The sequence below is a fragment of the Esox lucius genome, chromosome 21, assembly GCF_011004845.1.
Source record: "Esox lucius isolate fEsoLuc1 chromosome 21, fEsoLuc1.pri, whole genome shotgun sequence".
Taxonomy (NCBI): domain Eukaryota; kingdom Metazoa; phylum Chordata; class Actinopteri; order Esociformes; family Esocidae; genus Esox; species Esox lucius.
The window spans coordinates 26,362,762-26,385,640 of NC_047589.1; the positions used below are offsets into that span (position 1 = coordinate 26,362,762).

Sequence of the window (22,879 nt, forward strand, 5' to 3'; positions counted from 1 at the left end):
GCATATGTTGCAATAGGCTACAAGCTGGTTAGCTTTTGTTTTTTACCATATACCAGGTTAGATGTACTGGACAGGTGTTCATGCACGTTATGAGATGAGATTGGGGACACCTGCATTGTTAAATCATGAAGATCACACGGACCTTACAGTCTGTGCAGCTTTCACTGCCCCCTGCAGTTGGTTCTGGGTGTTGCAGGGAAGGTTGTTTTTCCCTGGTTAAATGTTTCCCTTGAGTGACGTTCAACTGACCTTTGTTTTCCCCTTCGCATGGCCGTCAGAAACCGGCTCCGTTCAGAGCTTGCAAACAGAAGTAGGAGGAGTCGGAGAGCTGGTCGGAAACACGAGGTTCTGGCACGGGAAAGACTACTGCAACTTTGTGTACAAAGACTGGATCCAACTGGACAAGCCCTTTGACGGTGAGTACGTCACCTGAACGCACATCAGAACCTGGCGAAACACACCTGCGCACACACACACACACACACACATAGTGGTCACGTAATGTATCAGGATGTTTAGATTACAAACGTTAAGCGCAGCTGGTAGTTGGGGATACGAGTGAAGTCCCAAAACATAATTATCTGGAAATGCGCACTGCAAACTGGAGCAGTTTCCTGCTAGTGGATTAATGGACAGAGATGGAAATATCCGTAAGGAAAAGCAAACTGAAGATGCAATGACCATAACAGTATAATGCCCATAGCTTCTAGACAAAGTGGTTTTGAAAACCAATATGACAGGAGAGTGGATATAAGGGAGCTGCACTGAGGCCAATGTCTTTTAAAATGCATTAACTTAAATGCCCCTGTATTCACTATATAAAAGACCAAATTACCAGACTCTCACTAATCATTTCTACAACAGCAACAATTCCAAGGGTGCATTTTGAGGTTGGAGTAAGATCTTTTAAACATAAAGGCCTTACATACTGGAACAGTTTACATTCAGAAATTTGAAAGTACATTTAAAAAATGCCTTTTTGAATTTTTATGAAAAAACTGTTGTTATTAAATATTCACATACATATGCACATACATACATACATACATAATCAGTGGTTCCCAACCCTTTTCAGTTCTGTACCACCAACAGAATTTTGTTTGGCTCGGAGCAGCCCTGAAGTAGCCCCTAATGTTAATTTCACTAGTAAGTCTATGGTGTCATGAGTGTTTTCAAGTACCCCCTGTGGAGAGGCCAAGTACCCCCACGGGTCCTAGTCCCCCTGGTTGGGAGCCACTACATTAGGTCTAGACAAATACCAAAATGATGCATATACGCCCTTGAGAATGATTGGGGGAGTAGTCAGACATGACCTCTGACCCCAATTACAATACTGTGTATCTGACCTTGCATAGTAACATACATGCTCAGCTACACACACGTGCGCACACACACACACACACACGCCTACGCACTCCGTGACCCTGTGCCCCATGTCTCCTCAGACTTCATCGACAGACACACCCACCCCAGAATGCCGTGGCACGACATGGGCTCCGTGGTGCATGGCACTGCCGCCAGGGATGTGGCCAGACACTTCATCCAGCGCTGGAACTTCTGCAAGGTCAGACCGACCATAACAGGTGTCAGGGGGTCACGTAATTTTACACACTGCACCCCAGTACCCTGGTTTAACCCCCCCCCCCCTGTCTGTCTGTCTGTAGATAATGAAACCTAAGTATCGCTCTCTGTCCTACCCGTACCTGTTGCCCAAGTCACACACCACCGCCGGAGAAATCAGATACCAGGTGCCCGGCTGCATCCCTGCAAATGTACAGGTGAACACCCACACAACAACACGCGCGTGCATACACACACACACACACACATACATACATACATACATACATACATGCATACATGCAAACACACACACTCATACACACCAATACACACACACACACACAAACCAATACACACATGCCTGTACTACACATGTTCACTCCATGCCCCACCCCCCATGTCGTTCCGCTGTCAGATCTTGCGGTCGGCGTCTGACTGGTCTGCTGGTATAAAGTACCCTGAGGAGTCCATCCACAACGCCTACGTCCACGCTATCAAGGCCAGCCAGCATTACATCTACATAGAGGTGGTTATACATGACATAACAGCACACAGGAGTGTGTTCCACTGCTACAACACACTACTTAGGATTTTGGTACACTACATAACACTACGTTGGAGTATGTTACACTATATAACACTACAAAACACTATTATGTTATACCACATAACTCTACATAGGATTGTGGTACACTACATAACACTATGTTGGAGTATGTTACACTATATAACACTACAAAACACTATTATGTTATACCACATAACTCTACATAGGATTGTGGTACACTACATCACAGGTGTCAAACCGGTTCCACAAAGGGCCAAGTGTCTGCAGGTTTTTGGTTTTTCCTATAAATTGGTTCCTAGTTCATACCTACACAACCAGGTGAGGGTAGAAACTAACCAATCAGTGACCTAATTAACCAATCAAGTACAAGGTGAGAGCAAAAACCTGCAGACACTCGGCCCTCCGTGGAACCGGTTTGACACCTCTGCACTACATAACACTACAAAATGCCTGTGTACTTTTGTCTCTTAGAACCAGTTCTTCATCAGCTGTGCTGATAACAAACATGTCTTCAACAAGATTGGAGATGCCATCGCTGAACGCATCATCAAGGCCTATAGGTAAAACATATATACAAAGACCAGGGCATCCATTAAGAAAAATGTTGGTGGACAATGTGACCGGCAGCATTTTATTTTCCCAGACATTTGAGAAATGTACTGGACACATAGAGCCTACTGCACTATGTGATTGCTAATAATTTCACATTTTTGACAAGGTGTACTAAAATGTAGAAGAAAGTGATGTTCTCATTGGAGAGCAAAACATTTTCCATTGTGTCTTCCCTGCTAAATCATAAATGTTTTAATGAAGAAATACACCTATAGCCTACACACACTACACAGTACAGCCCCGATTATTATGCGAGCTCACCTTTTAACGCACCTGGTGTTACGAAACGCATGCAACCGTTTCGCTTTCGCGGCGCACTCTTTCAATTCGTCTGCATTTTTTCACGTGTCTGGTTCTTGGCCTTGCTCCAAGCGAGCTCCTGCTGTTGGGAAATCGAACTGTCCGGCTCCTTCAACGTAGCTTCCGACGCGCATTAGCCTGGTTACTCCTGGACACCATTTGGCCGGCAGCCAGTCATTCTTCCGACTCCTCGCTGTTGTTTAATGTTGCATCCTCTTCCGTTTGTGTCCGCTAGGGAGGGCAAGCGGTTCCGTGTGTACGTGGTGACACCCCTGCTGCCGGGCTTTGAAGGAGACATCAACACGGGTGGAGGCAGTGCCATCCAGGCTGTCATGCACTACAACTACAGGTGGGTGAACCCCGTAGCCACCAACAGGACGTGCTGTGCTTTAATGAACTGTGATTCAAAGAGCGGTGGCCTGAGGAAACCCAAGTAGTGGTTTAAGGGGCATGTAAAGTATGTAAAGGAACACAACATTGACTCAACCTGCTGTCTGTACACCCCGCCCTGGTTCTGTGTGACTCATCAGTGTGTAAAGTGGCAGGTACGGGAGTTTATTAATTCCCTCCCTCTCTCTCTCTGTCCCTCCCTCCTTCCCTTCAGAACTATGATCAGAGGAGACTGCTCCATCACATCCCAGCTGAAGAGAGAGAGTAAGTTGTGTTCACTTGCCGGTGAAACAAGAAGTTCCCATCAGGCTAGCTGCACTATTAGCTCACCATTATCATTATCTCAGCTCCAGGCCGTGCATCTCCCCCGTTTATTTTTGTGTGGCCGTCTTAGAGTGCCTGTTGTTTTGTGTGCGCGTCTCAGTGGACGACCAGTGGATGAACTACATCTCGTTCGCCGGTCTGAGGACCCACGCTGAACTGGAGGGACGCCTGGTCACGGAGCTCATCTACGTCCACAGCAAGATGCTCATTGTAGACGACGACACCGTCATCATAGGTGGGTGTGTTAGGGTATGCGTGTGTACGTTTGGGCAGACCTGTCGAGAGCCCAGCCTTGGACTCTACACTGCTGTCTGCTGGCCAGTGCCGTTACTGCGGCCTCCTGGTCAATCCGTTCACTTTGGTTAGGGTTGTTAGTAACCGACAGAGGGCTGGAAGAGAGAAACGCCGACACGCACCTAACACTTGAGCTCTGTACGTGAAAGGTTCGGCCAACATCAATGACCGCAGCATGCTGGGAAAGCGCGACAGCGAGGTGGCGGTGGTCGTTGAGGACTCCGAGACTGTTGCCTCTGTGATGGATGGACAGAAGTACCAGGCCGGTCGCTATGCTCTGACCCTGCGCCTGGAGTGTTTTAGGTGTGTGTGTGTGTGAGAGCCATCATCAGCTTTACTTTATGATCTCCCCATAGGAACCAATACATCCCTTTAAATGTTGTAACTCTCCCTCCTCTCTCTCCCTCCTCTCTCTCCCACTCTCCCTCCCCCCTCTCCCAACCTCCCTGGTCCCTCCCTCAGGACTATTCTGGGCGCCCACAATGATCTGACGATAGATGTGTCTGACCCTGTGAGTGATCACTTCTACAAGGACATTTGGATGACCACCTGCGCTCGCAACGCCACCATCTACCAGAAGGTGCGCAAACGTGCAGACATGCTAACACTAGCGCCACCCATTCAGTGTTACGCTAAAGCTAACTAGACCTGGCTTAGTATGGAGGGGACTGACTTGAACTTCCTCTTTCCTGCCAGGTGTTCCGGTGCCTTCCCTCCAGTGATGTGAGGAGCATTCTAGAACTGGAAGGGTACCTGGCAAAGCCGGGTTTGGAAAGGGAAGATCCCACACGCGCACACGAGGAGCTGAAGAAGATTCGCGGCTTCCTAGTCCAGTTTCCACTCTACTTCTTGTCCGAGCAAAATTTACTTCCTCCGATTGGCTCGAAAGAAGCCATGGTCCCCATGGAGGTTTGGACCTGAGAGAGAGACCGGAGACTTCACACCAGCACACACACACACCCTACACATTCTACATCCGGATTAATACGCTGATTTGCAGTGTGTGCCTGAAAGCCAGACAGCACCTTCATGTTTACATAAGAAGGAGAAGAGTAGAGAGGAGGGATTAATGGTGTGACCTGACCCAGGCATGTCTGTGTATACCTGAAGGGTTACCATTGTACTGTAAATGACTCTGTGTGACGGTTCTTTACCATTTACTAACACTATGCAACACTAAGGGCTTAAAGAATGCAGATCAGGAACTTGTTGTGTAGATATTTAAATGAAAACAAGCCAAGGCTTGATGACACTGATCTAAGACAGTAAAAGAGAGGGACAGAAAGGGCTGGAGAAAAAGCGCAACGACTGATATTGGAGGCAAAGAGACTTTTGGACTCTGGGAGGGAGGTGAGAGAGGAGGGTCTGAGCCCATGCCATGCATCTCAGCTCGACATCAACATTTCTTTACCTTAACCCAAATACACTAAAAAAAAAATTGCATGAGCTCAATCCGATCCGATATATTTGGGTAGATGGGAAACTTCACTGAGATCGTGTTAATGAATTTTGGTTAGGTTACTGGTGAGTTGTCAAAGGGCCACGTGGTGCATTCTGGGAAACTGTACGAACTAGAACTTTACAACTTAAAGGAGCAAATGTCAATTGGATGCTAGCTCATGGAACCAACATAAGCACTATATATATTTTAGTTTTTTTTAAACAACTGTATTTTTTTCAGAGACGTGTAACTTATTATTTGTAATGTGGTATGGTTTTGGAGTTGTGACATTATGTACATTCAACTTTCTTGACTATCCTGGTTCTCTACAAGGGATTTCTGGTCGATTAGCTTAGCAAATGCATGACGGCATAAGACAACGTAAGCACTATTGGTTAACACTGATTGACAGGAGCGTAATTCTTTGCTGCATTAACTGACCAATAAGATTAACACCTCCACTTTTCTCTAATATCTCTAACTCAACACAAGTGCCAATTATTGAACATGTTAAAGCAACAGACCTTCTATCACATTTCTTATTCCTCATTCTGCGGATTCCAGAATGTTACCTTAATAACCACCCTTTACTAGTGTGGCTTTAGGTCTCTCTACATGCCCGGACACTCTTTAAAATAACAGTCCCCAAGATCTCCCATATATCCTTGTTCTGTATGATACTCTTAGCATTCTAATTCTTAGCATTCATAACTGCATTTGCACATTTAAAATGAAAAAATGTAAAGCAATTGAGATATCGCCGCACGTTTATGATAACTTTTCATACAGTCATTAGAAAGCTAGCCGGGGTCGGCGCATTTAAAACTAGGCCTGGTATGTGTTTAGTTCATACGCCACCTGGCAATAAATTACTGGACTGTGGTCACGAGCAAAATACTCCTGACGATTCTGGTACGAGAGGCGTTCTAGGGAGTAATTTGTAGCTGTCTAGAGAGCAGATAGTACCGACCAAATCGCGACGTTGTTACTCTGTCTGCTGGTCTCCGTCTGTCCTTTTCTTTCTTCCCTCTCTCCCTTGTTCCATTTCTCTGTTTTGTTTTATGTTTCTCAGCCTGTTTTCTATGAATTTGCACGTTTTTGCACAGACTGTCCCGAATAAGGATCTATGATGTATTAAATTATTTGTCCATTGTTGAGATGAATATTAACTATTAAACGTATCTGATTTTCTTCAATGTTTCGGTGTGTGTGACAAGATTAACCAAGATATTTGCCAGTTCATAAGTCACTTCTTTCTCTGGCACTTGTTTCTTCATGTCATTAAGCAGATCTGTATGGGGGGGGGGCACTAAAAACATGTTTCTGTTTTTATCAAGGGTGGTCCCACGTTCTATAATTATGTTTAATCTCTTTCGCGGTTCATCTATACCTCTGGTCTGGCTGTCCTAGTTAGACAGATGACTCATTGTTTTCTCAATTAATGCTCCAGATTACATAACTCTGACTGGAGTCAAGAAAATACAGGATGACATAGACAGAAATACCACTGTGGACTGAATAACCACATGTCCTTATTAACCGGATTTAGCGTCAGGTGTGGTTGGCAAAAAGTACACACAATTCCCAAATGAAAGCGTTCCCCTCCACCATGTGTTGATGGAGGTGAATGCAAACACATGGTGGAGGTGAAAACACATCGTCTCTGCGACGTGTGTATCGGGGGAGGCATGCAACCCTTCCACAGATGCTTTGGAATTGTCGCGATGAAGCAAGGCCATGATTGGGAATGGGGGCATTTTTGAAATTGGAAGTGGTCGTGGGGGATGCCAAATCGGAGGAAAAACAAACAACAAGCACAAGTGTAAGATCCTCTTGACCCTCTTGAGTGGATGGATCTCTGGCCCCATCCATTCAACACACATTTTGGTGGACCTGAACCAATGTCTTTAGGGTCCAGTGGGGTTTTTAACACTTCAAAGGCGGTGCTCCCAATCGGACCACACTTGTTTGGGCTTAAAATGTGTGTTTGAAGTTTGTATTTCCCATTCAGAATGAACATGTTGATATTAAATCACTGGTCTGTGCTAGCAATTTTGGCTCTGAGAGACTACATTTGGTACACATGCTCAGAGATTCTGGTCTAGCTATGTTTGAAAGCATGGTTCAATTTGGTGTCGTTGTGGTGCTGGTGGACAGGAAAAAACTTGCATGCTTAGCAGCCATTTTGTTTGAGCTAGGCTCTTGCAAAGTATTGTTTTTTTTTTTTAGATCTGATTGGTCCATAATGAAGATGATGAAATTTGTAAACATTGAAATTGGAAAAAGAAGAAACACATATCAAAGGTATATTGCATTATCTATTCAATGTTTAAACAACTGCCTAGTGAGAAACAAATACTGTAAAACACTGTCATTGCTCTATTACTGCCACTATGTTATGGACATTTTCTGGAATTTCAGCACCAACAATAAAACAAATCCCATATTTATCACCATAAATATTTGCAATTGTTTTCAAGTAAGTGTGTGTGTGTGTCCATTCCAGGTGACCATTAGGTGAACTAGGAGTACACCAGTGAACTTAATACTGAAAAACACCAACCAGAGTCTAACTATGCCTGTAATGTAGCACATAGTCTCTAGTCATGTGTGTATCCAACTGAAAACAGACATTTTTCCCGTCTCTTTCACGTCCCATCTCTGTTGAACATCTCGTTCCCATGGGAAATCGACTTTCAGTGTTCCTCTCAGGCAGTGCTTGACTTGGGCAGGAACAGCTTACCGGTGCAGTACTTCTAATTTTGGGCAAACACCGTTCCGGTTCCTTTTTAAGGCAAAAGAGCCGTATGGGATAGGCTACTTTAACGGAACAAACATTATTAACACATACATTTTGATGAACGTAGTCTATTGTGCGATTTGTCAGTTCCTGCACATATTCTATCCCAAGACAAGCGCTGCTCTCAGGAAGATCTTGTTTAACGTCTTTCATTAACATTCATCCCTCTACGTATTACTGTCTATTCCCAACACGGCTCACTCATACGTCTGTCTCTTCCCCCATTTACTCTCAACACTATTTTTGGCCTTCCGCCTTTCTCTCTCACTCATATTCCCATTCTCCATCTCTTGTCCCAGTTTTTCTTTCCTGACGGTCTTCATCCCTCCACCAGAGGATGCCAGCGAACGTCAAGTTCCTGTAGCAGGAAATTCTATTTATATTACCAGACTTCCATAGGAGAGTAATTCTGCTTCAAGACAGACCTGCTCACATTCAACACCGCTTCGTGCACAACAACGAATAACGTGGTTCTCAGAGCATAAATGTTGTGTGAAAAAAACGCGCATTCACAAACACTTTCACGAGAATAATTTTGTAGTCCGGAGTTAAGACAGACTTCAGCAAATTACGAGTTGAGAAAAGTTTAGATAATTAGGATTTAGGTTGTTATATGATTGTTGTTAGATTGCGATGAAGCAGTTGTTACTGCCGATAATGATTATGCAGATTATGAAGAGGTTTATGGTGGCGGTGGTGGTGACAGGAACATGGGCTAGTCCTTCACAGTAGTAGACCAGGCTACATGTAGCCTACAAAAATGCAACGGACAGAGGAAGAGAAATGCGATAGAAATGTTTTACTGTATCTTCAAGGCACACTTTAATTCATACCGCTTCAATGGGTGGGCTAGTATGTGTCTAACAACAAACGCTGCGTCTGTCGGCGCGCTTGCTTGTGTGTGACGTTGTGGGCGTCTCTGTTTCCAGGAGACCCGCCCGCTGCTCGTGCAGTTATAGGCTACTCCCGGGGAGCGCGAGTCGAGGCTACACTGTTCCAGGCTGCTCTGCTTTGCTTCTTAACACTGTGTGTATGTTTGTGCGTAGTTGTGTTCTCTCGCGGAGTGTGCGTGTATGTGTTTTCACCATCCGCCTGTGCAGGGGGCCGTGCCACCGCCTACAGCATGTAGCACCTGGATTACATCGGTGTCTGGAGCCACCCATAGGATCCAACGGAAAGCGTATTATATTACCCATTGTTGACGGAATATTACTAACGGACGCTTAACAGGGATCGGGACATTCCAACGGCTGGATAGGGGAGCAGAGAGGGGCTTTCTCCTCTCGGTAAATGATCGGAGAGGAAGCTTCCATTTTGAGAGAGAATCATGGCGAGCGACTCCCCTGCCCGGAGCCTGGATGAGATAGACCTGTCAGCGCTACGGGTAAATGGTCTGTGCGTGCGTGTGTGTGTATGGTTAGTGTGTGTGTGTGTGTGTGTGTGCGCGCGCGCGCGTTTATTTGTGCGTGCTTGTGTGCGCTCGAAATAAAATGGGCGCTGTATGAATGAGACGCGGCGTCTCGAGCTCCTGCCCCATTCCTCATTAACGATGTCCTCTGTTCACATACTACTGTCATTATTTTGGGGGTGATTTCTTCCTTTAACGGCCGTGAGACAGCATCTGCTGACCACATTTGATGTGGATCAACCGACGTCTGCTATAGGCCTAAAGCGATGCGACATGGAGTGGGAAGGGGGGATTCAGATAAAGAGTCGGTGATTGTGTACTCTCATCGCTTCTCCTCAGTAATCGCTGCTCCCTCCCACGCGCGTTAGAACCTCAGAAAGCCTTTTTTTTTCTCAACAATTGGAACGTGGTGTAATGGAGCCCTGGGCCTGTCAGTGTGTTTGTCTAATAATGCCCTCTTGTATTTGGGGCAGATGTTAAGCTGTCTGTCTTGCTGCCTACCGCTGCCCCCTGACACACACACACACACACACACACACACACACACACAGGACGGGCATAGGCTGTGGCCTACACACTTGTCGTGGTTTACACACACAAACACAGACAGTGTAATTCTTTTAGGTGTAACAGCTGAAGCAGGTTCCGCCATTTCGCGATTTTCTGGGGAGTCCTTGACAGCGGCCTCACAGCACTCTAGTCGTGTGTGTGTGTGTGTGTGTGTGTGTGTGAGAGAGAGAGAGAGAGAGAGAGAAAGGGTGCGTGCGCGAATGTGTGTGCATTATCTAGGAGGGGAGGGCTGATGTATAAGACTATCACTTGTATAACAACAAATCTCATACCACTCCTCATTGTTCGGTGTGTGTGTGTGTGTGTATGTGTGTATGTGTGTATGTGTGTATGTGTGTATGTGTGTATGTGTGTATGTGTGTGTGTGTGTGTGTGTGTGTGTGTGTGTGTTGACAACCTCTTTAGTCTTGCGGGTTGAGATGTGACTTATTACATGGTCTTACTCGCAGCACCAGTAACAAGCCTGGACATGACAGGCGGGGTGCAGTGCCATGTCTGTCTGTGTGTGTGTGTGTGTGCATGTGTGTGTGTGTGTGTGTGTGTGTTTTTGTGTGTCTTTGGGTATTTTGGCTTGCATTTCTGTCATCTGGCATTGTAATCCCTGTGAATGTTTTACATTATATTTTAATACACATGCACAGGTGTAGAAATCTGTCACATCCTTCTGCACATTGACTCATATAGCCTGCCTCCAGAAAGGCACATTGATAAAACATATAGAGTTAATGTACATTTGTGAGGCAACCAGCTTCATATATATATAGGTATGCTTTAAAACGTGCAAAACCTGTATGAATTTTGTTAAGTAATTCCTGGTTTCCTTACAATTGCACATCGAATCAAGATAACAGTTTGCAGACTCCATCTCTCACTCCATCTCTCTCTCTGTCCCTCACTCCACCTCCCTCAGATCAGATGAGTTGTTTCCTTCATATTTCCATATCTGCGACACGTGGCTAGAAGTGGAATGGGGTAAAAGTGTTTTGAAACATGAAAATGAGCACGATGTGGAGTACATTTTCTATGCACACTAATGGATATTAAGCTGATGACGGCATTAGTCCAGCAAATGCTATGCGGAATGTTCTGATACTGTAGTCAGAGAGTATGTGTGGTGCAGTTCTAAGTTGGTCTCTGGAGCAGTGTTCTAGGTTTAGAAGGGCTTCTGTTCAACCTTGAACAAAAAAATGATGTCAATTTAAAGCAAGCCCTCTCTGGGAGCATGGGTCTGATTTAAACTGTAGTATTCCCTACCCTATCCACCACACACACTCAGGCATTCACACACTAACACACTCAGTCTCTCACACGCTCACACCCTCTGAAACCCACTCTCTCTTTTTCTCACTCTCACTCCGGTTTCGCTATAGTTCATAGAGATTCCTTTTGTGTGTGCTGATAAAGATCAGTGAGTAATATGTGTGTGTGCGTGTGTGTTTGTGTGACATGAGATTCCACAGGTTCTGAATGTTGACTAACTTCCCCCTTTTTTTTTTCTATTTTTGTCTAATTCCTCTCTCTTATCTCCCTGTACCAATCTCGTTGTCTCGCTCTCTCTTGGTCTCTCTCCTATTTCTCTCACGTTCCCTCTTCTCTTTTTCCTTCAGGACCCTGCTGGTATATTTGAGCTAGTGGAGTTGGTTGGAAATGGGACCTATGGGCAGGTCTACAAGGTAAGACACATTCTTCACCACACTGTCGGCCTCCCAGAGGATTGTGCTTTGACTCATACCAAGTGCCCTCGGATTAGCAGTGGGGGGGGGGGGGGGGGGGGGGGGCTGACTGTCTCTCTGACTCTCCACTGACCTGTAAAAACTGTCAGTGACAGAAAAATACTAAATCACTTCAGGGCCCTAGTCCTGAACTAGGCCTTGGTCCCAGACCCAAATCCCAGCACTTAATGCCTGCTAGCTTGTGGGTTCAGTCCTGGGTCTGCTGTACATACTGCAGTGTGTTTCTGTTCATCAGAAAGACAGGTGGGTTAAGGCTGGTTCATACTTAGTCTGGAGAATATTACTGTTGGTGGTCACAACTAAATTTCTTGTATACTCTAGTGGAATATTTAGAAAGGGCCACTGCGACTGCTAGTTCCTTGTCACAGACAATAAAGTCTAGCTTGGACCTAATCGCTACAATCTTATTGAGGAAAAAGTACACAATTCTCTTGTAAAATATGCCCTGATTCATTAAGCCTCTCTTTGTAATTAGCTCTCCATTAGCCTGTAATAATCAACTTGTCAAACAATACCTCTTCGTCTAAACTGTTGAATTGTTAAGACATATATATATATAAACCTTTTAACCATGTTATGGCCTGTTTTCTAAAATACCTGTTTTGTCTAATAGTTGTGATAATATTGTAGCATGACCTTCCTGGCATTTCACTGGTCTGCCAGTGACTTGATATTTGCAAACTGTTCAGTAAACACAAGAAACTGTTGAACATGGGGGGACCCCATAAGAAATGACGTTTTCTCAGATAATGGGACACAAACTCTGGCTCAGATGATCATAACACATTTAAAGGCACTTAGGTCATTTATATGGTACATTCATGCATTCAGATTTTGTATTGAATGCCTCTACTTTATATAGCAAGGCACACCTATGTGACTCATTAGTCCACATGGTTTAAGCACTTCCACGATTCATTCGGTAAACCCAACAAACACAGTCAAATATATTTGCCCGATTGAACTGTATTATATTTATAGCGTATATCATAAATACTTATACTACCTGCTGAAGTACTCGGCTTTCTGCTGATCGTTCACAAGCCTTCTGAGTGGGAGTGAGCGGTGAGGGGTTGTCCAGAATGTTATCATGCACTAGTATAGATATACAGCTCCGGGAAAAATTAAGAGACCGCTGCACCTTCTTCCTTCCTTTCCAAAAAAGTAGAAAAGGATGGTTTTGAGTGAGAAGGGTTACAATAAAGAGACCACTGCAAATTGAACGCTTCTGTTCCTCACTTAAAACTTTTTGGAAAGGAAAGAAAAAGTTGCAGTGGTCTCAATTTTTTCCGGCGCTGTAGGTGGATAGATGGAGAAGGTGGATTGACAGTAAAAAAAAAAAAGAAAACAACATATAACTACGTAATTGATATCTTTAACTTCATATTGCAGAAATATATTTAAGATGAGTGCCAATCCACTTCTCGGGACAGTGGGTAATGAATGTATGTTTTGGAGGGCTTTTATTTCAGTGTCACGCCTCAATTTGGTCTGTATTGCTTCATTAGCATCAAGTCTTCCACAAGTTCTGTGTAATGCAAAGCAATGAGCTGTGGGTGACTAAAAAAGCTATTCGAGACCATCCACAACTTTGAAATGACCGGATCCATGCTGTTTCCTACATAATTGTTTCAAATAAATCTTACTCCCAACATATGAACGAATACATTTTGGACGCGGTTTCATTTGGAAAGGAACAACCACATTTAGGCTGACCCTCCAACTGACTCACCCGCGGAAACAAATTTTACATATGAACTGTGTAAAGTGTGCAGTTGGTACACATGCACAGGGTCAGTCCGTGCTGTTGTATTCAGTAGCTTCCTCAGATATCCGTTCTTGTAGTGTACACTGGTGCTGAACTAGGGATGCTATGCTATTTTCAGCCGCCAGGCTGATGCCGCAAAGCCTGTCATTTCTTGTTGTCGACATATTTTATCGTTCTGTTTTTGTTGTCAGGTGACAAGGAGGTCTGGGCTGGTGCACCGCCTTTTTGTTGCACTCATTTAGCGTGAAGCTGTGGAACATTTGGCTTCTGTCTTGTCTAGCTGTTTGCTGGATGACTTTTACATACTCTCCCCCACAATTTCTGTCTCTGTCCGGCGTGTGGGGTCTTGTCGGCAGGGTAACATGTAGAAGGAATGCGAGGCATGTCCCAACCAAGATGTGCTTGTACTTCTCAAGACACCTGAAAAGGGAGCACGGTGTCCTTTTCAACACAAAAACACGGTCGTTTTACTATACTTGAGAGGGCATTTTTAAGACCAAAATGTATTCAGTCCATCAACCAGTCAATCAACATAATTCTGAATGTCCTTTTTGTATCGGCAGTTGTCACAAAGAGCATTTATAAAATACCCAGCTGAAACCCCAAGGAGCCAGCAACAACAGTATAGAAGCACAGTGGCTAGGAAAAACTCCTTAAAAGGGTTCCAAAACTTAGGAAGAAACCTAAAGAGGAACCAGGCTCTGAGGGGTGACTGGTCCTCTTCTGGCTGTGCCAGGTGAACATTTTAAGAGTACAAACTGTAGTAATAAATAAATGCATGTGAGCTGTGTCCAGAGTCTATAAAACATAACCCAGGTCAGAAGCTTGACAGGAACAACCCAGGGGGGTGGGGGGGGGTGGTCAGCGTAGTGGCAGCTGTAATCGTCAGGTATTGTCTTGATCTGCAACACAACCAGGAGGACTTTGTACCAAGACAGCTATGTGTTTTTCGAGCCTGGAACTCCTGAGGTGTGGTCCGAAACCTCATGTCCTCCTAAGTTTAAAAGGAGCAGGAGATGAGGACAATTTAGAGAGTACATTACTTTGATTAACAAGGATTTACAGTGGGGAAGGAGAACTAACCCTACTCCCCCAGCACAATAATATAGGAGCGTAAAAACCTTCGGGCTGAGACGGGGTTCCTGTGGCCCTATCTGGGGGAGGCCCTGGACAGGGCCCAACAGGCAGGAAGTCAATCCACCCGCTTTGCCAAGTATTCCCACTAAAAACCCTATTCTACCTACATTTTACTCTGAAACCCTAAACCTAATCTGGAATTTAAACCTAAAGTTAACTCCTAAACCTGACTAATTCTGAACCAAGCCTCAATATAACACGAACCCCAAGCCTAAAACAGCCTGGCGCTGTCCCAACTAACACTCCGACACTGACACACCTACCGTATGCAACCTGCACACATCCATTTGGATCTATGTCGATTCAGATCCGCACCAATTTACAGCCACTTCCATTATGTTCTAATAAAATGTATTTCTATACATATTCATTCAAGTATTGCTTTATCTGTGTTACGTAAAAACAAAACAAGGCGTAAGGGTTGTACTTCATGGCCGTAATACAGGCCACTACAGCAGCTGGGTGGGTCTGATGCATGGAACAACATGGAGGTAAAATATTGCAATTATATACCAGTTACCAGCACTAATAACAACTGTTGGATAACTATCTTTGGCGTAGAAAATAACATCACCCAATCAGCATTCAAGGTTCAATATTTTTCTATAGCTATTGTTAAATCAGGATGTGGATTTGCCATCTTATCTGCTTCAACAGAACGATAAACTGCAAGCTTCACAGGAAATGACACCTGGTCTTGTCTTGTTGACTTCCTGTCAGTGATATGGTTTCCACATATCTGGCCTTCCATTTAAGTATGTGTGTGTGTGTGTGTGTGTGAGTGTGTATGTCCCCTAGCTGCACTGGTGTTTTATGGGATAGTATCTCTGTGCCTCAAAGCATTTAGGCTAGTCACCTTCACACAGTATATGTGTGCACCTTTTCAGTAAATACAGTAGAATGCAATGAGGACGACAAAATACTCACTTCAGTAGTAATATAAAAAATATAGAATAATTGTCATAAAGCAATAGTCATAACCATCTCATCTTCAGTTAATAAATGTAATTTAACAACAAAAATATTTATCTTGTATGTGGTTATACTAAATAATACGTGCATAATGTATGTCAGTCTCAGTCTGTTGCTGTTTGTCTCTGTCTTCTCATTTTCTCTGTCTGTCTCTGGCTTCTCATTGTCTCTGGCTTCTCATTGTCTCTGTCTTTCTCTGTCTGTCTCTGGCTTCTCATTGTCTCTGTCTTTCTCTGTCTGTCTCTGGCTTCTCATTGTCTCTGTCTTTCTCTGTCTGTCTCTGGCTTCTCATTTTCTCTGTCTTTCTCTGTCTGTCTCGTCTTCTCTCTGTCTTGATTTGCCTCGGTCTGTCTTGTTCTCGGGCCTGGTTCGGTCTGGGCTTGTCTCGGTCCATCTCCGTCTGTCAGTCCACGTCTTTGTCAGCACATCTGAATATGTGGAAGGGGACAAAGAGGGATAGAAGAGAACAGAAGAGTCTGACTGAGGTTGAGCTGCTCTGCCTGTCAAATGCAGTCTGATGCAATACCGAGAAAGAATAAACGTGTGCACTTGAATTCTGTTACACTGGTTCATGTCTGCCTGTCTGGACCACATTGTAAAAAACACACAAATTCACACACACACACACACACACACACACCTCCCCCCTCAAACAAACCGCCAGGCCTGTTGCTAGGCTACCATGAGGAAGTGTCATTGTGATCATTTGTGTGTTTTATAACTATGATGTGTGAATTCTTCCGTTCTGCAAAGACAAACAAACACATGCTGACTCAAGCCTCGTTCTATGGCAAGCACTGCTTCTTCTGGCGAAGCGTCTCTGCTGTACAGATTGTTTCCGATCCAAGGCGGTTTGTTAAAATGGCGGCCCACCGGTTGTTGCATCTACCAGAAATTACGACACTCCTGTGTTAACTAATTCCTTGCTTCAGGTGCCTCAATTCCTTGCTTCAGTTTTGCCAGCATCTAGCATGGCCTGTGGGCAGCGCAGAACTATGTCTACAGCGCCACACAAAGCCCTTAACCTTAAATGTTTCGCCCTACCAGGGATGTCTGAAGACGTTTTAGTCTGGGTGGTTGCCACGGGGACGATTGACGAGTTGACAAACGAAGGGTTAATCCGGGGCCAGAGACGTCTCGCTCCCACGGTTAGGAGCTCGCTTACGAACAAAAATCCCAGGAACGTTTAAAACCGGTTCAGGGTAGCCTAGGATACATGCCGGTGAACGTGTGGTTATGAGTGTGACAGGGCGGACAATATCCCCTGCAAACCTCAGTGAGGTCTGGAGAGCAGGGGGACACGTTTTTAACCCAATATATTGTACAATGAAGTCCAGCTCAGTGTTTGTATTATTTATTTCTGTGGGGCGGGGCAGCACAGGGGATACATGATCTTCTCAGTTAGCTTCAGCAGCGGTCCTCAGTGTTCAGGCCTGCTGTCTTCATCATAGCCCCGCTGGGAGCTGGGTGACAGGCTGTAGCTTTGGGACTAGAAAACACACAGATAACAGAACGGATATCAGCTTGATGTGAGATATTCATCTCCCTCGTTTTCCCTGCCACTCTCTTCTTCACACACTCTCTCGCTTTCTCTCTTTCTCTCTCTCTATCTCTCTCTCTCGTTCATGTTCTTCAGGGTCGCCATGTCAAAACAGGCCAGCTTGCCGCCATCAAAGTTATGGATGTTACTGGCGTAAGTCACGCACGCACGCACGCGCACACACACACACACACACAGACACACACACACACACCAGATGAGGGATTCCTCAAACAGGTCTGTGTGTGTGGTTTAGGATGAGGAGGAGGAGATTAAAGCCGAGATCAACATGTTGAAGAAGTACAGCCACCATCGTAACATCGCTACCTACTACGGCGCCTTCGTCAAGAAGAACCCCCCGGGCGTTGACGACCAGCTGTGGGTATGTATATCCAAAAGTCTGTGTAAGTCACAGCTTGGCAAGGAGGCTGAGAGTGTGTGCTTGAATAAAAAAAAAAACGCAACTGTTCCTGGGATTTTAAGTTATGCAGGTAAAAGTAGCACTCTTATGAAACTACTGAAGAAAGAGGAAAAACTGTATGTAGTCAGAAATAGCTCTCAACCCTGCTAGTTCAGGCTAAATTGCTAAGCAACCAGGGTAAAGTAAGGACACAATTTTGTACATGCTGTCAAAATACAGCTATTTTGAAATAGTAATGGGAGCAGACCTACTGGATGAAAACAGTATCGTTGGAAGCACATTGCCCATCCCACGTCTGTCTGCTCCGTGGGAATCCTAATGGGTGTTTTTGCACATCCAATCCCCTTGATTCCTTACGTAACTCGACCAATCACACGCTTCAATGTGCTGTGGTTCACGGTCATGTGGACCATGTTGGTATCGCTCACAATGCCCGAGCTGGCCGAGCAGTAACGTCAACAAGGATGCGTGTGCTACTGGACAAAGAATGTGTGCATATACCAATTCATGTATTATGTAACTTAAGAAATTGTGAAAAATCTAATGTAGTAAGTTACTTCCTTAAATTACCGAGCAGGTAGCTCGTGTTCTTCCAGAAGGTTTGTGAGGTACTGCAGAGTGTTAATGCTCTCTGTTTCTGTGTGTGTAGTTGGTGATGGAGTTCTGTGGGGCTGGCTCAGTAACAGATCTCATTAAAAACACCAAGGGGAACTCTCTGAAGGAGGAGTGGACGGCCTACATCTGTAGAGAGATCCTCAGGGTAACACCTTCTCTTCCTCTCTTTTTTTTTGTCTCTTTCCCCACATAATCCAGTCAACCACGCTTTCTAATAACCAACTTTTCTCTTAATTTCTCTCGGTCCCTCTTTTTTTTCTTACCCGCCCGGTCTCTCTAGGGTCTGACCCACCTTCACCAACACAAGGTCATCCACAGAGACATAAAGGGTCAGAACGTCCTGCTGACTGAGAATGCAGAGGTCAAACTGGGTGAGCTAGATGAACAGAACATCAGACAGCCTTCAGACAGTCAGACAGAGCAACATGTTGGACTTTGTGTGTGTGTGTGTTTGTTCCAGTGGACTTTGGCGTGAGTGCCCAATTGGACCGTACTGTGGGGAGAAGGAACACATTCATAGGGACACCATATTGGATGGCTCCTGAAGTAATCGCCTGCGACGAAAACCCAGAGGCCACCTACGACTTCAAGGTACCTGCGCAGGGTTTTGGGCCGTGCCTGAGGGCTTGTTTTCCCTGATTCCCGGCGTTCAGGGTGAGGCTATGGAGGGACAAACACCTGCCTACAGATGCGGACCAACTAGTGCATTGCATTCACTCCGTTCACTCCGTCCCAACCTGAACGTGTCTGCCAAAGGTTTATTTACCGTTTTCAGCGGGAACTCACTTAAGGCGGGACGTTTTCTTTAGCCGTCACGCTGGCCAAGTTGTAATGAATGTTCGATGGGCTTCGCTGTTTAGCTACTCGCCTTACCGCGGGACTGCTTGGCAAGCGAGAGACGACACACTGCGCCGCCACCGGCCCACGTGTAGGCTGCTATCCCCACTTGAATATAATCAAGTGGGATGGAACAAATTGCCACTTTAACCGGCGCCAGTGACATGCGATATGGACTCCCTGTGAAGAGTGTCTGCTGTCCCAGTGAGAAGTGACAGTCAATGGGAAGCTGCTCGGGCGTGTTGCCCTGGTAACACACGCCGGCTTGTCGTTTCAGGTTAGCTGATTGGCATGTCACAAACGGTGCGCGTCCAGCCGGTAACCAATACCGCGATGCTGAGTTATTTGACCCTCGTCTATCGGAATGAAATTACTTCTAAAAGTGTTAACCGGCACCATTCTGCCATTTGAATAGCTTATAATCTAGTTAGCTGGGAAGGGCTTATCAGAAAGATTAAACTGACAGAATGAACTGAATTGGTTTGTCCCCTCTGAAGTGAGGCTGCTTGATATGATAGATATTTGTCCATTTGGCCTCATGTCCAGCGTTTCAGTCCTCTCTCTCTTTCTCTCTCTTTCTCTCTCTCTCTCTCTCTGTTTGTCAGAGTGACCTGTGGTCTCTGGGTATTACGGCTATAGAGATGGCAGAAGGAGCACCACGTAAGTTTGGCTACCACAATATAAACTGGCACAACAGTATATAGAGCTGCATTAGACACTATGAGATGTTGTGTGATTGGTTGGAGTTGTAGCGTATTGTCATCAGGGCGTCAGAATACAGGTTGTTTCACTTCTGTTTAACCAGGTAAGCCGATTTGAGAACTAATTCTCAATTATGGTGATGATGACCTGTCTGAAGGCAACAATCACAAGGCAACACTTAGTTACACATGGAATGAGTGCTAGTTACACATGTATACAATCACACTGATGAGTGTTAGTTACACATGAATACAATCACACTGAGGAGTGTTAGTTACACATGTATACAATCACACTGAGGAGTGTTAGTTACACATGAATACAATCACACTGATGAGTGTTAGTTACACATGAATACAATCACTCTGAGTGTTTGTTACACATGGATACAGTCACAGTGATGAGTGTTTGTTACACATGGATACAGTCACAGTGATGAGTGTTAGTTACACATGGATACAGTCACAGTGATGAGTGTTAGTTACACATGGATACAGTCACAGTGATGAGTGTTTGTTACACATGGATACCGTCACAGTGATGAGTGTTTGTTACACATGGATACCGTCACAGTGATGAGTGTTTGTTACACATGGATACCGTCACAGTGATGAGTGTTTGTTACACATGGATACAGTCACAGTGATGAGTGAATGTCAAGGCTCTGGTGTTCACCATTCCTCTCCCTGCCTGTCTGCAGCGCTGTGTGACATGCATCCAATGAGAGCCCTCTTCCTCATCCCCAGAAACCCCGCCCCCAGACTCAAGTCGAAAAAGTGGTGAGTTACAAACACAAACACACACACAACTGCACTTTCACCCACTCACACTCTATCACAGTGTTGACCCTGTGGGTGCTCTTTCACCCACTCACACTCTATCACGGTGGGTACTCAGGTCTAAGAAGTTCCAGTCGTTCATTGAGAGCTGCTTGGTGAAGAGTCACGGTCAGAGACCGAGCACAGAGCAGCTGTTGAAACACCCCTTTATCAGAGAGCTGCCCAACGAACGACAGGTCCGCATCCAGCTGAAGGACCACATCGACAGGACCAAGAAGAAGCGGGGAGAGAGGGGTGAGACAGATGAACAGTGATCCTGTCTTAAACTGGTGGATGTGTGTGTGCATGTCTCTGACTGTGTGTGTGTGTTACAGATGAGACAGAGTATGAGTACAGTGGCAGTGAGGAAGAGGAGGAAGAACGGGATGTGGGGGAACCAAGGTACTGTGTGTGTGTGTGTGTGTGTTTTTGAGTTGTTGTTTTTCTGTGCTACTGCATACATGCATCAATGTTTGCATTGGATTTACGCTGTGGCCCTCGTCCAGCTCCATTATTAACATCCCTGGGGAGTCAACATTGAGGCGGGACTTCCTGAGGTTGCAGCTGGCCAATAAGGAGCGGTCTGAGGCTCTGAGGAGGCAGCAGTTGGAGCAACAGCAGAACGAGGAACACAAGCGCCTCCTGTTGGCAGAGCGACAGAAACGTATTGAGGAACAGAAAGAACAGAGAAGGAGACTGGAGGAGGTGAGGCTGCCTTGTCTTCAGTCTGTCATGCCCACCTGAAGCATTTTTTGCACAACACAGCTGTGGTCTGTGACATCTCTGGTACCAGCTGTGGTCCGTGACATCTCTGGTACCAGCTGTGGTCCGTGACATCTCTGGTACCAGCTGTGGTCCGTGACATCTCTGGTACCAGCTGTGGTCCGTGACATCTCTGGTACCAGCTGTGGTCCGTGACATCTCTGGTACCAGCTGTGGTCCGTGACATCTCTGGTACCAGCTGTGGTCCGTGACATCTCTGGTACCAGCTGTGGTCCGTGACATCTCTTGTACCAACTGTGGTCCGTGAGCTGTGTTAAAAAGAAAACATGACAATCATCTCTCTCTCCCTCTGTTATCTTTCTCTGTCCGTTCCTCCCTCTTTCTGTCTCTCTCACTCTCCAACAGCAACAGCGTAGAGAGCGTGAGATCCGAAAACAGCAGGAGAGGGAACAGAGGAGGCGCTACGAAGAGATGGAGCAGCTGCGGAGGGATGAGGAGCGGAGGGATGAGGAGCGGAGGGATGAGGAGCGGCGACACGCCGAGAGAGAACAGGTACACACACAGGTAACACTGAGGTGCCCCGCCCCCCAACACCACCCCCGATCTTGTCCCCCTGTCTTACATGTTTACACTGCTTTAACACCCACTAATCTAAAACAGCTTACAGACTTTATTAACTACCAGGAAGTACCAGGGCTTTTCTTGTTAATTACTTTTTTTCTTTCTTCGAACTGAATCTGCTAATCACTGATCTCTTTTCTCCTTCATCCCTTCATCTCTTTCTCTCACCACGTCTCTTCTATTCGGGCCTAATCCTTAATTTGGTTCTTTTATCTTTTTTTAATAAATCTTCTTAATCTGTCCTTCAATAACCTCTCCCTTTTTTCTCTCTCTCGCACTCCCTCCCTCCCTCCTCCTATTACCATAATTTTCTTCCTGACTGTCCTTCGACTGCTTTCGTGACTCACCTGGCTGCTCTGCGCTCTGAATGGCTAATCCACTTGCTGTCTGGCCTGTGATTGGGTAGGAGTATATCCGTAGGCAGCTGGAGGAGGAGCAAAGACAGCTGGAGATTCTACAGCAACAACTCCTCCAGGAGCAGGCTTTACTGATGGTAACCTCCCAGCCTATCTCTGCCCCCCCCTGTCCTCCTGCTCCTACACAACGCCTCAGTGGTCCTCCTCAACAACCACCTCATCACTCCTGGCACACAAACATCTACTTTGTGTTGTTGGGTTTATTTATTTTGTAAAACATCTCTCTCCGTCTGTGTCTGTCACTCTGTGTCTGTCACTCTGTGTCTGTCACTCTGTGTCTGTCACTCTGTGTCTGTCACTCTGTGT

General features: G+C 45.5%; 2 protein-coding genes across 16 annotated transcripts in view; both read left to right on the plus strand.

Annotated features, from left to right (window-relative positions):
• Positions 1-6,683, plus strand: part of pld1b (phospholipase D1b) — a 33,354-nt gene extending 26,671 nt beyond the window's left edge. For 3 of the 4 annotated variants that reach the window (XM_029116314.2, XM_029116312.2, XM_029116313.2), the window contains exons 16-26: positions 279-416; positions 1,446-1,564; positions 1,665-1,778; positions 1,979-2,089; positions 2,603-2,691; positions 3,279-3,392; positions 3,648-3,697; positions 3,828-3,992; positions 4,201-4,354; positions 4,514-4,631; positions 4,748-6,683. In XM_029116314.2, the coding sequence (XP_028972147.2) occupies positions 279-416; positions 1,446-1,564; positions 1,665-1,778; positions 1,979-2,089; positions 2,603-2,691; positions 3,279-3,392; positions 3,648-3,697; positions 3,828-3,992; positions 4,201-4,354; positions 4,514-4,631; positions 4,748-4,972 (1,397 nt within the window). In that variant the 3' untranslated portion in view covers positions 4,973-6,683. The remainder of the gene's footprint in view (positions 1-278; positions 417-1,445; positions 1,565-1,664; positions 1,779-1,978; positions 2,090-2,602; positions 2,692-3,278; positions 3,393-3,647; positions 3,698-3,827; positions 3,993-4,200; positions 4,355-4,513; positions 4,632-4,747) is intronic. The other variant, XM_029116315.2, reaches the window with a different exon arrangement.
• A 2,557-nt stretch (positions 6,684-9,240) lies between these two features.
• The window catches only part of tnikb (TRAF2 and NCK interacting kinase b), a 35,616-nt gene continuing 21,977 nt past the window's right edge, over positions 9,241-22,879 (plus strand). For 5 of the 12 annotated variants that reach the window (XM_029116194.2, XM_029116199.2, XM_029116196.2 and 2 more), the window contains exons 1-14: positions 9,243-9,676; positions 11,878-11,943; positions 17,517-17,573; positions 17,677-17,802; positions 18,491-18,601; positions 18,737-18,827; positions 18,917-19,047; positions 19,899-19,953; positions 20,696-20,774; positions 20,893-21,068; positions 21,149-21,215; positions 21,320-21,518; positions 21,942-22,100; positions 22,564-22,650. In XM_029116194.2, coding sequence (XP_028972027.2) covers positions 9,620-9,676; positions 11,878-11,943; positions 17,517-17,573; positions 17,677-17,802; positions 18,491-18,601; positions 18,737-18,827; positions 18,917-19,047; positions 19,899-19,953; positions 20,696-20,774; positions 20,893-21,068; positions 21,149-21,215; positions 21,320-21,518; positions 21,942-22,100; positions 22,564-22,650 — 1,461 coding nt within the window. In that variant the 5' untranslated portion in view covers positions 9,243-9,619. Of the gene's footprint in view, positions 9,677-11,877; positions 11,944-17,516; positions 17,574-17,676; positions 17,803-18,490; positions 18,602-18,736; positions 18,828-18,916; positions 19,048-19,898; positions 19,954-20,695; positions 20,775-20,892; positions 21,069-21,148; positions 21,216-21,319; positions 21,519-21,941; positions 22,101-22,563; positions 22,651-22,879 lie in introns of all 12 variants that reach the window. The other 7 variants (XM_029116195.2, XM_029116201.2, XM_029116198.2 and 4 more) reach the window with 5 other exon arrangements.